The sequence below is a fragment of the Symphalangus syndactylus genome, chromosome 14 (genome assembly GCF_028878055.3).
Source record: "Symphalangus syndactylus isolate Jambi chromosome 14, NHGRI_mSymSyn1-v2.1_pri, whole genome shotgun sequence".
In the NCBI taxonomy this organism is placed as follows: domain Eukaryota; kingdom Metazoa; phylum Chordata; class Mammalia; order Primates; family Hylobatidae; genus Symphalangus; species Symphalangus syndactylus.
The window spans coordinates 12508851-12524792 of NC_072436.2; the positions used below are offsets into that span (position 1 = coordinate 12508851).

At 49.1% G+C, this 15942-nt stretch overlaps 1 protein-coding gene across 1 annotated transcript in view; it reads right to left on the reverse strand.

The window, feature by feature from the left end:
* The window catches only part of DNAH17 (dynein axonemal heavy chain 17), a 152947-nt gene that overhangs the window by 78204 nt on the left and 58801 nt on the right, over positions 1–15942 (reverse strand). The window contains exons 26-31 of the mRNA XM_055240980.1: positions 11859–12107; positions 7431–7553; positions 4520–4867; positions 4340–4431; positions 3786–3912; positions 2235–2387 (exon numbers count right to left, since the gene is read on the reverse strand). Coding sequence (XP_055096955.1) covers positions 2235–2387; positions 3786–3912; positions 4340–4431; positions 4520–4867; positions 7431–7553; positions 11859–12107 — 1092 coding nt within the window. The remainder of the gene's footprint in view (positions 1–2234; positions 2388–3785; positions 3913–4339; positions 4432–4519; positions 4868–7430; positions 7554–11858; positions 12108–15942) is intronic.

The window sequence follows — 15942 nt, forward strand, 5'->3', positions numbered from 1 at the left end:
ACACAGCCATGTGTGCCTGCCTCTAGTTCCAATAACTTGCTTTGTTGTAAAGAAAAACGTTTGTCATCATCCTCATCCCAGGGGCAGATACGTCAAGGATTTTACAGAGCAATAACAGTGAAGCACCTTTTCTTTTTTCTTTTTTTTTTTTAAGATGGAGTCTTGCTCTGTCATCCAGGCTGGAGTGCAGTGGCACGATCTCGGCTCATTGCAAGCTGCACCTCCTGGGTTCACGCCATTCTCCTGCCTCAGCCTCCCAAGTAGTTGGGACTACAGGCACCTGCCACCACTCCCGGCTTTTTTTTTTTTTTTTTTTTGTATTTTTAGTAGAGATGGGGTTTCACTGTGTTAGCCAGGATGGTCTCAATCTCCTGACCTCATGATCCGCCCGCCTTGGCCTCCTAAAGCGCTGGGATTACAGGCGTGCGCCGCCATGCCCAGTCACACCTTTGCTTTTTAAATTGAGATAGGATCTCGCTCTGCTGCCCCGGCTGCCGTGCAGTGGTGCAGTCATGGCTCACTGCAGCCTCCACCTGTGGGCTCAAGTGATGCTTCCACCTCAGCCTCTCAAGCAGCTGGGACTACAGGTATGCATCTCCACAGCCAGCTAATCAAAGACTCACTTAAAAAATGTGGCTGGGGACTGGACACAGTGGCTCACGTCTGTAATCCCAGCACTTTGGGAGGCTGAGGCGGGTGGATCATCTGAGGTCAGGAGTTCGAAACCAGCCTGGCCGACATGGTGAAACCCCGTCTCTACTAAAAATACAAAAATTAGCTGGGCATGGTGACAGGCACCTGTAATCCTAGCTACTCTGTAGGCTTAGACAGAAGAATCACTTGAACCCGAGAAGTGGAGGTTGCAGTGAGCCAAGATCGTGCCATTGCACTCCAGCCTAGGCGACAAGAGTGAAACTCCATCTCAAAAACAAACAAACAAAAAACAAATGAACAAAAAAACCCATACTCACAAGTAACTGCTACTGGGAGAAAAACACCCTCAAGTGGATATGAGGGTAGATTTTCTTTTTTGGGAGATGAATTTTTTGGAGATGAAGTCTCACTCTATTACCCAGACTGGAATGTAGTGGCGTGATCTCGGCTCACTGCAACCTCTGTCTCCCAGGTTCAAGTGATTCTCATGCCTCAACCTCCCGAGTAGCTGGGACTACAGGTGTCTGCTACCACACCTGGTTAATTTTTATATTTTTAGTAGAGACCGGTTTTGCCTTGTTGGCCAGGCTGGTCTTGAACTTCCGACTTCAGATGATCCACCCACCTCGACCTCCCAAAGTGCTGGGATTATAGGCATGAGCCACCGCACCCGGCCAGATTTTTCCTTTTAACTGTTAGCACAGTGCAGGTGGGCCTCGCTGTGGTCTGCAGTTCTGTTTGTAAGGGGTAAGCCCAGGAAGCGAATGTGGACAGATGCTGTCACTGCCCCGCCCACCCTATCCATGTAGAGCCGGCCACATGTGTGCCGTGTTCAACTCTTTGAACCTCAGGTTTTCTCGAGTTGAGGTTGTTGTTTTTTTTCCTACAGCTGATTTACCTCTGCATTGTATTTTCCTCAGGCTGATGTTAAAATGGTTTCTATTGCTTGATCAATAGTTGGGTAATGAGACGGGGAAGGGGGCAGCCCAGAAGTTTCCTGACGGCAGGAGGCCACCCTGAGCTGGGGGACACACTTGCTGGGGAAGGAAGAGGCTGCGGAGACCACTCTGAGTGGTGGGCAGCGCAGCCGATTATTTCGGACAGGTGTTGGGAATTGGTGGTTCAGAGATATGCAGACCCTTTTAAAGCAGTCCCTTTGGCAAAGTCATGAAAAGGATTCAATGACATTAACAGGGCTTCTTTTTTTTTTTGAGACGGAGTCTCACTCTGTCACCCAGGCTGGAGTGCAATGGCATGATCTTGGCTCACTGCAAACTCCGCCTCTTGGGTTCAAATGATTCTCCTGCCTCAGCCTCCCGAACAGGGCTTTTCTCCCGTCCTTTCCCTTCCCCTTTCTCCCTAAGGATACACTCATGCTATATGGGTAAGGCTGTGCTAGAAATTCTATAAAGAGGTCCACCCCTTAAGCGTTTTCTAGAGAGGCAGAGGAGAGGAGCAGGGGCGGGCTGGCAGCTGCACAGGGTGGTGGTTCTCTGGACGTCGCCGTCTGAGGGCATGTGGCCCACATGCGTGCTGCACCCTTGTCCTGGGTTCCCTGCGTGGTGTGCACACACACTCACCTGCCCCGAGAGGTCGCATTCCTGATCAAAAACCACGTACTCGTCCTCCTTGCTGTACATTCCCAGGCCCACCTTGAGAGGTTTGTCATTGGCATCGAGCCGGAACTTCAGTTTACACAGGCTATCGAAGAGTTTGGACAGGTGGCGGCTCACCTGGGAGGAGGGGAGAGGTGGGAATTATGCAACGGGGGCTTTGACAGGCATGTGCGTGGCTTGGGCTTTCCATGGGTGGTTTTAGGCATCGTTCTTTTTGGAATATACTCCCCATCTTTGATCAACGTTAACTAAACATGGCTAAGCCAACAAAAGGAACCAGGGAAGACTGCTCTGAGTCAGGACACAGAAACCAGGCCAGGAACCGCAGCCCTTCTAAGCCAGACATCTAGTCTGGAAGATTTCTTTTTGGTGGGGCATAGTGGCTCACACCTGTAATCCCAGCACTTTGGGAGGCCGAGGCAGGTGGATCACCTGAGGTCAGGAGTTCAAAACCAGACTGACCAACATGGAGAAACCCCATCTCTACTAAAAATACAAAATTAGCCGGGCATGGTGGCACATGCCTGTAATTCCAGCTACTCGGGAGGCTGAGGCAGGAGAATCACTTGAACCCGGGAGGCAGAGGTTGTGGTAAGCCGAGACTGTGTCATTGCACTCCAGCCTGGGCGACAAGAACGAAACTCCATCTCAAAAAAAAAAAAAAAAAAAAAAGATTTCTTCTTTTTGAGAAGGTTCTGTCCCAGATCCCAAGCCACACAGTCTATTCTGGCATATCCCTTCTTGTTGTGTATCCTCTAACCTTACGGTCAAAATCCAGGTGCTTTCCCTTCACCTAATTCTTTTTTTTTTTTTTTTTTGAGACAAAGTCTCACTCTGTCGCCCAGGCTGGAGTGCAGTGGTGCGATCTTGGCTCACTGCAACCCTCTGCCTCTCGGGTTCAAGCAATTCTCATGCCACAGCCTCCTGAGTAGCTGGGATTACAGGTACGTGCCACCATGCCTGGCTAATTTTTGTATTTTTAGTAGAAACGCGGTTTCACCATGTTGACCAGGCTGGTCTTAAACTCCCAACCTCCAGTGATCTGCCTGCCTCGGCCTCCCAAAGCGCTGGGATTACAGGTGTGAGCCACTGTGCCTGACCTCTTTTCTCTTTTAGAAGAGCCCCAAGGAGGCACCTGTTCCTTGCTCTTGGGACCCTGAGATTTACTAGCTGATCAGAGGATGCCCCACTGAGAGGTTTGTCTTTCGGAAACAGTGTCTTACGAGGCCTCTGGCACACGACCCATTTTCTAGAAGGGGAAAATGAGGCACAGAGAGGCAAGTTAACTTCTCCAAAGCCAGGCCAAGTGCAGAGCAGGATGTGAGGTGAGACCCACCACGTTTCTGCCATGGCTGGGGACCCCAGGGCAGCTTCTGGTGCAGAGGGCCTCCTGGAGATGATGGGGCACGTCCAGGGACACTGTTACCCCATCCTAGGGCGGTTGAGGTAGACGTGCCCGCCTGGGGTCTGGCATGATGTTGGCTTAAACACCGGAATGCAAGGGGCCCCACCTACCTCCACGGGGTCATTGCCATTGGAGAGAATGTCCAGGAGGTCAGCCGAGGAGACAAAATAGAACCTGGGGAAAGCCAGTCTTTTCGTCTCTAAATACTCTGCCAAAGCCTTTTCACAGATGGCCAAGCTGGGAGGAAGGAAGGACAGGAGGCCGGTGACCCTACTCTGTAGGGATGTCTGCCGCCCACCCTGTCGGTGCAGCGAACTGATCATCCTGGAGATGCCTGGACTGCTGTTCACAGGCCCGGTTTAATTCAGAACCTCCTACCAGAGGCTTTCGTTTCTTTGCCATCTCCCAACCTCGTGGGCACTCCTAGGTAGAAGGGAGCATCATTTATTCTCCGGGTCATTGCTTCCTTCAAGGCCAAGGCATCGGGTGGCAGGATGAAGCCGGGGAGTGCGTGCTCCCCAGGAAAAGGCAATAGATTAACCCAGGACCCGTGGTTTTGCCCTGTCCTGGCCAGCGGGCCATACAGGTCTTAGGTTCCCTCAGACTTAAGACTTAGGGAATCAGCACCACTGACTCCCCTGGTCTGGACAGGTGTGAGCCCCACCTCTTCTTCAGGGCCTCCAGTTTATCGTAAAGGCCGGGTTTGTTGGTGGCTTCTACCACGTTGGGTGTTTTCACTGCATCTTCCATCAAGGCCTGGGAAGAGAAGGGGATCGCCAAGCCATTAGGGATCGCCACACACAGTCATTTCTGAAGTGTGTGGGAGCCACCGGGCTGTGCTCACCTTGAATTCCTGGTCGATGTCGTCAAAGCGCTGGGAGTCCCCCGGGAGCTGGGCGCGGATGTCTTCAGAGCCGATGAAGATGCTCTCCAGGTGGCTCCAGGTTCGCTGGACGTCAAACCAGATGGAGATGACGGAGTCCGCCGTGGACAGCTTCTGCTGCCAGCTCGTCACCTCCTTCAGGAAGTGGGCCAGGTACTTGGACATCATCAGGTTCTGCAGCTGCACCTGGTTGTCTTCCAGCGTCTCCACCAGCACCTCGCTGGACTTGAGCATCATGGTGCCCGTCCGCGGGTGTGGCTCGTGCTGGAATTCCATCGTGCTCCAGGTACCATCCAGGGCTTTCAGCACCTTTTGGGGGAACAGAAAAATACGGTCACTGAGCATTTGGCATGCAAAGCTCAGGCAGGACCCAGAGTTTCCAGGACGTAGACTGAAGCTCCATGATCAGAAAGCAAAAAGGCTCAAACCAACATATTCACAAGAGCCAAAGGCAGATCCAACCCGAACCTTCATCCCCCGATGATGGATGCATGCGATGTCTGTCCATATAATGGAACATAAGCCACTAAAGGAATGAGGTACAGACACCTGCCAGAACGCGGATGAACCTGAAGACCTTAGGCTGAGTGAAAGAAGCCATACGCACAGACCACATAGTGCATGTGAAGGAGTTCAGATCGTGCCACCCCAAAATATGCCATCCTGCAATTGACGATTTTGAGTCAGAGGCACTTGAAAGGCAGCAGATGCAGGAATCTCTCTCTGAGCCTCATGCTGTTGCTGGGAAGCAGGAGATGCAATTCCCAGGTGAATGATGCTCTTCTGATACCAGAATGAAACGACCATCCACTAGGATGGGAAGTGGAGGCGGAAAGAATCCTGTCCGCTCAGACCCTTTTAGAATAGCTGTCACCTTCCAGCCTCTCACACAGATTACTTTTCTACAACTTACGCTTGCTGCAACTCAGTACTTAAGTCTTCAACTCTAACTGCGTTTTAGAGTCTTCCTTTCCTCCCATGCCACAGAAAACTTGGATTAAATAATTTGGATCCTTTTCTTCTCTTGATCTGTCTTACATCAATGGAATTCTCAGACCTAACTGGGAAAACCCTACAAGCATAGAGTGAAAATGTTGTCTCCTCTACCTATGATGCCATTCCTATGAAAGTGTGGAAGAGGGGGATCTATAGAGGGAGAAAGTGGATTAGTGGTTGTCTAGAGCTGGAGATGGGGACACGTGAGAGGAAAAGGGGTGGGGGGATGATGGCTAAGGGATATGGGTTTCTTTTTGAGGTGATGAAAATATTCTAAAATTTGTTAATTCTATTTTTTTATTTTTATCTTAAAAAATTTATAATTTTTTTTTTAGGGATAGGGTCCAGCCCAGGCTGGAGTGCAGCAGCGTGATCACTGCTCACTATGACCTCCATCTCTCGGGCTCAAGCAATCCTCCCACTTCAGCCTCCCAAGTAGCTGGGACTACAGGTGCGTGCCACCATGTGCCCAGCTGATTTTTTTTTTTTTTTTGAGACAGAGTCTCGCTCTGTCATCCAGGCTGGAGTGTAGTGGCGTGATCTTGGTTCACTGCAACTTCCACCTCCCAGGTTCAAGCGATTCTCCTGCCTCAGCCTCCCAAAGTGCTGGGATTACAGGCGAGCGCCACCACGCCTGGTTAATTTTTGTATTTTTAGTAAAGAAGGGGTTTCACCATGTTGGCCAGGCTGGTCTCAATCTCCTGATCTTGTGATCCACCTGCCTTGGCCTCCCAAAGTGTTGGGATTACAGGCATGAGCCACCGTGCCAGGTCCCCAGCTAATTTTTTTTTAATTACTTTTTTTGGAGAGATGGGGTCTGCCAATGTTGCCCAGGCTGGCCTTGTCTTGAACTCCTGGCTCAAGCGATCCTCCTGCCTTCCAAAGTGCTGGGATTATAGGCATGAGCCTGCACCCTCTGCTGTTTAATATGTGCTGATTACACACTTGTAACTATGCTAAAAGCCATTGTACACTTTAAACAGGCGAACTGTATGGTATGTGAATTATATCTAATAAAGGTTTGTCTTTTTTTTTTTTTTTTTTTTAAAGCAAGCCAAAATGTGACAATTCAAACTCACAAAAGAGGCTGAGGAGAGAGCTTTGAACCGCAAAAGGAGTTTTCCTGGATACTGGAACTGCCGGTAGCCAGTGGCGCATTAACAAGTTCAGGTACCAGCTGGGGGCCATCCCCCAACCATCCCCAACCCTCCCCTCAGCTCCGGAGTCAGAGGAAAGAACTGACATCCATGGAGGAGTCAGACGGGACCACAGACGAAGATGCTTGAGGCAAAGGAAATGCGAGTTCCGGTTATTTACAAAATGTCCCAACTATTATTGCATGTACAGGGTGGGCAGAGCTATAGCCACGAATTGGGTTTTCTAAGAAAAATTCCAGAAGTAGGCTGGCGCGGTAGCTCATCCCTGTAATCACAGCCCTTTGGGAGGCTGAGGTGAGCGGGTCAGTTGAGGTCAGGAGCTTGACACCAGCCTGGCCAACATGGTGAAACCCCATCTCTACTAAAAGTATGAAAATTAGCCAGGCACGGTGGCACATGCCTGTAATCCCAGCTACTTGGGAGGCTGAGGCAGGAGAATCACTTGAACCCGGGAGGCGGAGGTTGCAGTGAGCCAAGATCATGCCACTGCACTCCAGCCTGGGTGATAGAGAGAGACTCTGTCTCAAAAACAATAAAAAAAATAAACAAATAGATTCCAGAAGTATTTTTTAAGATTTGTCACAGGTTGGGTAAGAAAGGCCCCCCAGACTTCCCCTGAATGCCGTGGGGCTGCGGGACCCCTCTGGGTGCTCTCAGTGGAGGGGGGCAGTTTCAGGCTGATCCCACGTTGCACAGACAGCGCCACCAGCACGGCCTACCTTTTCCATGCCCGACTCCTTCACGGCCTTGTCCACGATGTTGCGGACCTCATCCTCGTAACTGTGGAGGTTCAGCTGCAGTAAATCTGCCAGGGTCGTCTCTTCTGACATTTTAAATTTCACCTAAGGGAAAAAACCAGACAGGATTCATTTCGGGTCATGTGCACTCTGCAGTGGGCAGACGTCATCATCCTTCACGGAGAGCCACTGCCGGGGCGCGATCCCAGGCTGTTGGAGGGAGGGAGGCGAGCTCTGCTCTCCCTTTTTCAGCTCTGGGACTTGAGGAAGTGACTTCTCCAAGCCTCACCTTCCTTCCCTGTAAAACCGCGTAACAGCGGAACCCACCAGCACCGGGCAGAATTGTGGCCCCCCCAAAATTCATGTCTGTGCAGAACCTTTGCTTGTCACCTTATTTAGAAACAGGGTCTTTGCAGATACTAAGGATCTTGAGGTGAGTTCATCCTGGATTTTCCGGTGAGACATAAATCCAGGGCCAAGCATCTTCATGACAGGAAGGAGAGGGAGATCTGAGTCACACAGAACAGAGGGTCTTGTGGAGACCGAGGCAGAGACAGGCGTGATGTAGCCACAGGCCAAGGAATGCCTGGAGCCCCCAGAAGCTGGAGGAGACAGGAAGGACCCTCCCCCGGAGCCTTTAGAGAGAGTGCAGCCTGTTGACACCCTGATTTCAGAGTCCTGGCCTCCAGCACTGTGAGAGAACACAAGTCTGCTTTTTTTTTTTTTTTTTTGAGATGGAGTCTCGCTCTGTCACCCGGGCTGGAGTGCAGTGGCGTGATCTCGGCTCACTGGAACCTTCACTTCCCCGGTTCAAGCGATTCTTCTGCCTCAGCTTCCCGGGTAGCTGGTACTACAGATACGCGCCACCACACCCAGCTAATTTTTGTATTTTTAGTAGAGATGGGGTTTCACCAAGTTGGACAGGCTGGTCTCAAACTCTTGAACTCAAGTGATCTGCTTGCCTCAGCCTCCCAAAGTGCTGGGATTACAGGCGTGAGCTACTGCACCCCTGGCTAGGTCTGCTGTTTTAAGCCTTCCAGTTTGTGGTCCTTTGTCATGGCAGCCCCAGGAAGCGAATCCACCACCTCTGGCATGTCATGGCAGCCCCAGGAAGCGAATCCACCACCTCCAGCAGCTGCCGCGTTCACAGCAGGCACTCTGTGGCGGTGGCTGAATCACAGGTACTGTTACTCTAGTACCAAATCACTGTTACTCTAGTACCAAATCACCATTACTCTAGCACCAACATACCAGGTACTTGCCTAGTGCCACCCACTTCCCAAATCACTTCCACGTCCCTTGTCTAATATTCTTCTTGGTGTCACATAGTCAGACGTTTCTGAGCATCAATTCTGAGCCCACCATGGAATTTTAACCAACAGATGGAACCTCGCATCTCTGATCACATTTGGGGACATATCTGCCTGAGGCTCACCAAGACCTCAGCTGTGCCCAGCTCCTTTCATGGAGATATTTAGCTGGTTGTTTATCACCGCCCAAGCATCTCTCCCAGGGCATCTGGATGGGACACATGAGCCTGTTGCCAGGCATCTGGGAAATCTTTTGTCTCAACACTCGAGAGGCACCCCCAGAGGCTGGCTCCCAGACACCCGGACACACAAATCCCCGGGGAGCAAGCAGGTGCCCCTGGGCCCTCAGGGTTTGCTTTTCCCTCCTCGGGCCTAGGGAGCAGCAGAAGAGCCCTGGACAGTGTGGAGGGGGCGGAACGGGAGCCTCTAATGCTCCTCCTAGGTGGATGCCCTCCTGGGCTGGCCAGGACCTAATGAGAGATGGAGGGAACCATTTGTCCCCATTCTCCTACTTCCTGCATAGGTAGGGATCTCTTGGGAAGCCGTGGGCTAAGCCTTCCCGCTGTGCAGGCTTTGGGCCACGCTGCCCTTGGTCCTTGGAGTATGTTCTCGCATTTGCTTCATGCCGAGCCCCGTCCCAGCCTTTCTGCTTGTCTTCACAGCTCTTACTCCCAAGGCCCAAGCCAAATTTCACACTCATTCAGAGATTTTCCTTCCCTTTTTCACCCCTTGAAGGTGGCGCCCTCCTCTAGGTCTCGGGATCATCACTGAATATCTCCTGCACTGGGCATTCAAACCTGATCACGAAGGTTGGCAGAATTTGCCACCAAAATATGCCACTTTGGCTTAAGGGTTATTTTGAGCTGAAGGCAGTTGAGAAGCAGCAGATACAAGAGAAGCTCTCTGCCCTCCCCCTATTTGCCTACAAGCAGGAAATAAATTTGCCAAGGAGCCCCACCACCCCCCCTACCAAGAACAATAGAAGTTAATCAATGGAGGCCAGGTACGGTGGCTCACGCCTGTAATCCCAGCACTTTGGGAGGCCGAGGCGGGCAGATCACCTGAGGTCAGGAGTTTGAGACCAGCTTGGCCAAGGTGAAAATCTGTCTCTACTAAAAATACAAAAAATTAGCCAGGCATGGTGGCCTGTGCCTATAATCCCAACTACTCGGGAGGCTGAATCAGGAGAATCACTTGAACCTGGGAGGTGGAGGTTTCAGTGAGCCCAGATCATGCCACTGCACTCCAGCCTGGGCGACAGAGTGAGACTCCATCTCAAAAACAAAAAAAATTGATGCAGACATCTTTAGCCCCTTATCAGCCCAGAGGAAGGGGAAGAATCTACACAATGCACCTTACTGAAGCTCACCTCATCCTGCTGTAAAGCAAAAATAAAATCCTAAGGCCCCGAACAAATTGAATGAACCCCCTCTCTGCTAGGGGCATTCCAAAGTAAACCTGAAAAACGAGTTCAGGCCATGAGGGGAAAGGAGTTGGGGGACAGGCCTCATTATACCCCCCTCCCTTTGGGATTCAGGCACAGCTGACCAGCATTAACATCAGCACAGAGATCCTCAGACTGACCTAACAGAATGTTTGTAGCAACGTGATACATCACATGACAGACAGCAGGCCCTGAAAGACATTGCAGTATTTTACCCCAAAATATCTTTCTTTGACATAGTTTAAAATAGTCCTGCAAAGCTGTCTCTTGCAGGGGAAATCAACATTCTGTAGAGACTCCCCTTCTCTTTCCTGGTCTTCTCCTATTTTGTTAGAGACAGAGTTTCACTCTGTCGCCACCCAGGCTAGAGTGCAGTGGCATGATCTCGGCTCACTGCAACCTCCAACTCCCAGGTTCAAGTGATTCTCCTGCCTCAGCCACTCAAGTAGCTGGGACTACAGGTGTGCGCTACCATGCTCGGCTGATTTTTGTATTTTTAGTAGGGATGGGGTTTTGCCATGTTGGCCAGGCTGGTCTCAAACACCTGGCCTCAAGTGATCCACCCACCTCGGCCTCCCAAGGTGCTGGGATTACAGGCATGAGCCACCGTGCCTGGCTTTCCTCTAATTAATCTGTCTCTCATCAGTCTAATTTACAGGAGCCCCAGTCAGGGAACCTAAGATGGACAGATGGAAAAATAATTTTTTTCCTCCGCTGCAATTGCCAGCACTATTATTTCTTTGCTTCCTGGAGAGCAGGGGCCATGTCTCCTTTCTCTCTGTATGCTTTGCAGCTAGGTGGGGCCTCTGCAGAGTAGCTGCTTAAAGTCATTTTGTTCAGTGTTGGCTGAGGGAGGGGAGTGTTCCTGTTAGCCTTCAGGAGGTGTCAAGGCCAGTGCCTGCCAGTACTGCGGGATATTCCTGGAAAGGTTCAGGTGCTAAGACTCTGAGTTCCTGGGGTCATGAGGACCCCAGTGAAGCTGTTCATTTGCCCCAAACTTCCTGAGCCTTATGAACATGCATTCTACAACCGGAACTGCCTACCTAATTTGCAGGGCCCAGTGCAAAATGGAATGCGGGAACTCCTGTTCAAAAATTACTAAGAATTGGCTGGCACGATGGCTCATGCCTGGAATCCCAGCAATTTGGGAGGCTGAGGTGGGTGGATCACGAGGTCAGGAGTTTGAGACCAGCCTGGCCAATATGGTGAAACCCCGTCTCTACTAAAAATACAAAAATTAGCTGGGTGTGGTGGTGGGCGCCTGTGGTCCCAGCTACTTGGGAGGCTGAGGCAGAAGAATCATTTGAACCTAGGAGGCGGAGGTTGCAGTGAGCCAAGATCGTGCCACTGCATTCCAGCCTGGTGACAGAACAAGACTTCGTCTCAAAAAAAAAAAGAAAATTACTAAGAATTTTGAGATGGTGAAGTGGTGAAGTTGAGATGGTAAACGGAGCCTGCCCCACCACCCACCACCCCCAACCAGCATGGAGCCCTGTGTGACTGCACAGGTCACTTGTGCACGAAGCCAGCCCTGCCCGCATCGGCTTTACCAGCATTGGGTCCTGAACACCTTGGCTAGGCAGTGCAGGCCAGCCCATCCTGCAGCAGGGCTGGCCGCCAGGGGCAGTCCCCTCCACCCGCCATGGCGCGTGGTACCTGGGTGGCCTGCATGAGCTGCTGCCAGTGGCGTTCCCGAATGGCAGGGTTCTGCAGCTCGCTCACGGCACGCAGGCATGTGATCATGTTTTTCACGGTGTTGTCAAGCCCCACGAAGGCATCCCAGGTTTTCATCTCCTTGTCCAAAGACCTCACGTCTTTGGCAAACTTCTTACAATCTATGTCCATCTGCTCAACGTTGATATCTTTCCACTTGGTGGTCTTCCAGTCCTCAATGCTGGTATTTACCTGAAACAAAAACATCCCGTTTCTCCTTCCACTCTTGTCAAGGAGGGTTCAGGAAGACAACTCTCTTACCTTTCTGCACTTACTTGCAGGGAGCAAAGCCCAGTGAGGAATATTTAGAACGAATACCCGAAATCAATAAAGCGATTAGATACAAGAAAAAACAACCGTGGCATCACAAAAGGTAAGATTTAAAAGTTAACAGTTGGCCGGGCACGGTGGCTCACATCTACAACCCCAGTACTTTGGGAGGCCGAGGTGAGCAGATTACTTGAGGTCAGGAGTTCGAGACCAGCCTGACCAACATGGTGAAACCTCGTCTGTACTAAAAATACAAAAATTAGCTGGGTGTGGTGGTGCACACCTGTAATCCCAGCTACTTGGGAGGCTGAGACAGGAGAATCACTTGATTCTGGGAAACGAGGGCTGCAGTGAGCCGAGATCATGCCACTGCACTTCAGCCTGGGTGACAGAGTGAGACTCCGTCTCAAAAATAAATACATAAAAATAAAAGTTAGCAGTTAAAAGGCATTTTAGCAAAAGCCTGTATTAGGGCCCTGCTGTTGCTGGCCAGGACCCAGTTTTCCCTCACTTCTCAGTATGTCCACGTAGCTTGTCTTGGCCAATGAAAGGTGAGTGATGCCTGACAATACCCAGCTTGGCGTTCCCCTTGCCTGCCTTGGCAATCACGAAGGGGCATCGCTGAAACACAGCCTGCACTGTGGAACCGGTCCTTGGCAGGTAGCTTCCCAGGAAACAACTGCTTGGAACTACAGCATGCACTTTGCATGAATGAGAAATACACTTTTGTTCAGTACAGAGAGATGTGTGGGGTTGTTACTGCACAGTAACCCAGCTTCCACTGACTGATAAAAAGATGACAGAAGAAACTTCATTCACAACAGTATGAAACAAAATATACAAACTACCCAGCAATAACCCCACCAACAGTATAAACATGAAAATGGCTGTGAAGCTGGAAACTGCTAGTCATTGAGGGAATGAGAGATTGTTGACACGGGCACTTACAGTGAGAAGATCTGGACTCGAGAAACATCTGTGCTTGAGAAAGTAAAAACTAGGAGTGTTTACAAGATGTTTGCCTTGAAGATAGGATGATTTGAAACCTTAATCTACATAGGAGTTGATGGCTTTTTCTGGCAGGTTCGAGATTACCCTGCATCCTATTATCATAAAATGTCTTGGCTAGTGTGTTTTGGATAGTTTTTCTTGAATTATCCTGACTGCAAATGCTGTCATCTCCTGGGAAATGTGGACTTTATTCTCCTGTCTACGCAAACAATTTTTTGTCATGGGAAAGCATATATCCCATTCTCTCAGATGCCCGCTATGTTCTGTAATGCCACTCATGTAAAAGAAACTTGAGGCCAGGTGCGGCGGCTCACGTCTGCAATCCCAGCACTTCGGGAGGCCAAGGCAGGTGGATCACCTGAGGTCAGGAGTTCGAGACCAGCCTGACCAACATGGTGAAACCCCATCTCTACTAAAAAAATACAAAAATTAGCCGGGCGTGATGGCAGGTGCCTGTAATCCCAGCTACTGGGGAGGCTGAGGCAGGAGAATCACTTGAATCTGGGAGGCAGAGGTTGCAGCGAGTGGACATCACGTCACCGCACTCCAGCCTGGGCCACAGAGTGAGACTCCGTCTCAAAAAAAAAAAAAAGAGAGAGAGACTCAACATCAGTTAATTGTTGAAAAAGTATCAAGAAGCCTTCAATCTGTAGCTTCTGTTAAGGCCTGGCTGTAATAAAGCCTGTGACTCCAAATATGTTTCTCCCCCTGTGTAAGAAATATGTAGACTCAGTATGGTCAGCATGAAGACATTTACTACAATGTATTTTAAAAATTAAATAAGAGACAGAGCATGCTGTTGTATGTGAACATGGAATACTGCCAAGAGATTAATTTTCCTCAAATGAGTTAATTCAATTCCATTTAAAGTCATAATAGCTTCCTTTTGGAGGGGAGGAAGATTTGACAAATGATTCTTTTGTTTTTGAGACAGAGTCTCACTCACTCTGTCTCCCAGGCTGGAGTACAGTGACGTGATCTCAGCTCACTGCAACCTCCACCTCCTGGGTTCAAGTGATCCTCCTGCCTCAGCCTCCCCAGTAGCTGGGACTACAGGCACATGTCACCACACCCAGCTAATCTTTATATTTTTAGTAGAGATGGGGTTTTACCATGTTGGCCAGGCTGGTCTCAAACTCCCCGGCCTCAAGTGATCCACCCACCTTGGCCTCCCAAAGTGCTGGGATTACAGGTGTGAGCCACCACACCAGGCCGGATTTGAAAAAAGTTCATTCAGAAAAGTAAAAGAGGAAAGAGTTCAACTGTTTTTGAAAACAGATAAGCGAAGAGGAGACAGAATGGCAGAAACCAACATATGCACATACACAAAAGAAGAAATACTTGAGAAAAAGAGGCCCCGTGCTTGGAGTCCAGCCCCCCTTCACACACCAAGACTTGGCCTGTCCTTATCTTTCTGCTGCCTGGGAGGCCACAAAGCAGCCTACAGAGACATGATCCAGACTGCCCTTGTTTGGCAAAGTCCCAGGCTCCCGAAATGCCTCTTCTTCTCCCTGAATATCACCGCTCCACAACCTACCCAAATTCCCATTTCCTCAGGGCTGTCTTAGCATCTGACCCAAATAAAAAGCCTGCTGGCATTCTTTAAAAAGTTGTTAGTTCTTTCATTTCTGACAAGATGGAGCAGCCCTGTTACTTCCAGCTTCTCTCTCTTACAACTGAAAAACCTTGGACATATCACAACAAACAAGACCATGGAAGACTGCTCATATGGGGAAATACTTAAGACAGTTATGTTATAGTTAAGAGGGGCAGAGGTGAGGGCAAAGACATCTAAATGGAAGTAAGATTTCTACACTCAAAAGTGACAAAGTGTTGATATCAGTGACTGTCAAACAGCCACTAAGAAAACTATATAAAGTGCTACGTTCAGAATCACTCTAAATAAATCAGGATGGATCCTAAAAATGTTAAAATAAAAGAGAGTCAGAGGAATAAGAAACAAAGGGAACAAACAGAAAACAAAATGGCAGACATAGGCTCTAACATGACGATAATTATCTTAAACGCAAAATGGTCTAAATACATCAATTAAAAGCCAGAGACTGGCAGAGTGGATGAAAAAACATGACCCAACCCTATGCTGTATATAAGAAACTCAATTCAAATACAAAAATATAGGTAGCTTGAAAATTTAAAAATGGAAAAAGATCAGGATGAACACTAGTCAAAAACAATAGAAAAAACAGAGGTAGCTATACTAGTATCAGATAAAGCCAACTTTAGAGCAAAGAAAATTCCTAGAGACAAAAGGAACATTATATGATGGGGAAAAGGATCAACCTATAAGAAGACAATAATCCCAAATCTGTACGCACCAAGCAACAGAGCGTCGAAATACACAAAGCAAAAACTGATCGAGCTGAAAGGAGAAATAAACACATCCATAATTAGAGTTGGAGAGATTTCAACAACCCACTCTCAGCAGTTTATGGAATTGCTAGACAGAAAATTAGCAAGACTATAAAAGGACAGAACAACACAACCAACCAACAGGATCTAATTGACACATATAAAACACTCCGCCCAACAAAAGCAGAATACGCATTCTGTTCAAGCGCCTGTGGGACATTCCCCCAGACAGACTGTATCCTGATCCATAAAATAAAGCTTACTACATTTAAAATAATGAGAGTTATATACAGTGTGTTCTTTGACCATAATGGAACCAAACTAGAAATCAATAATAGAAAGGAAACAGGAAAATCTCTAAACACTTAGAAATTTA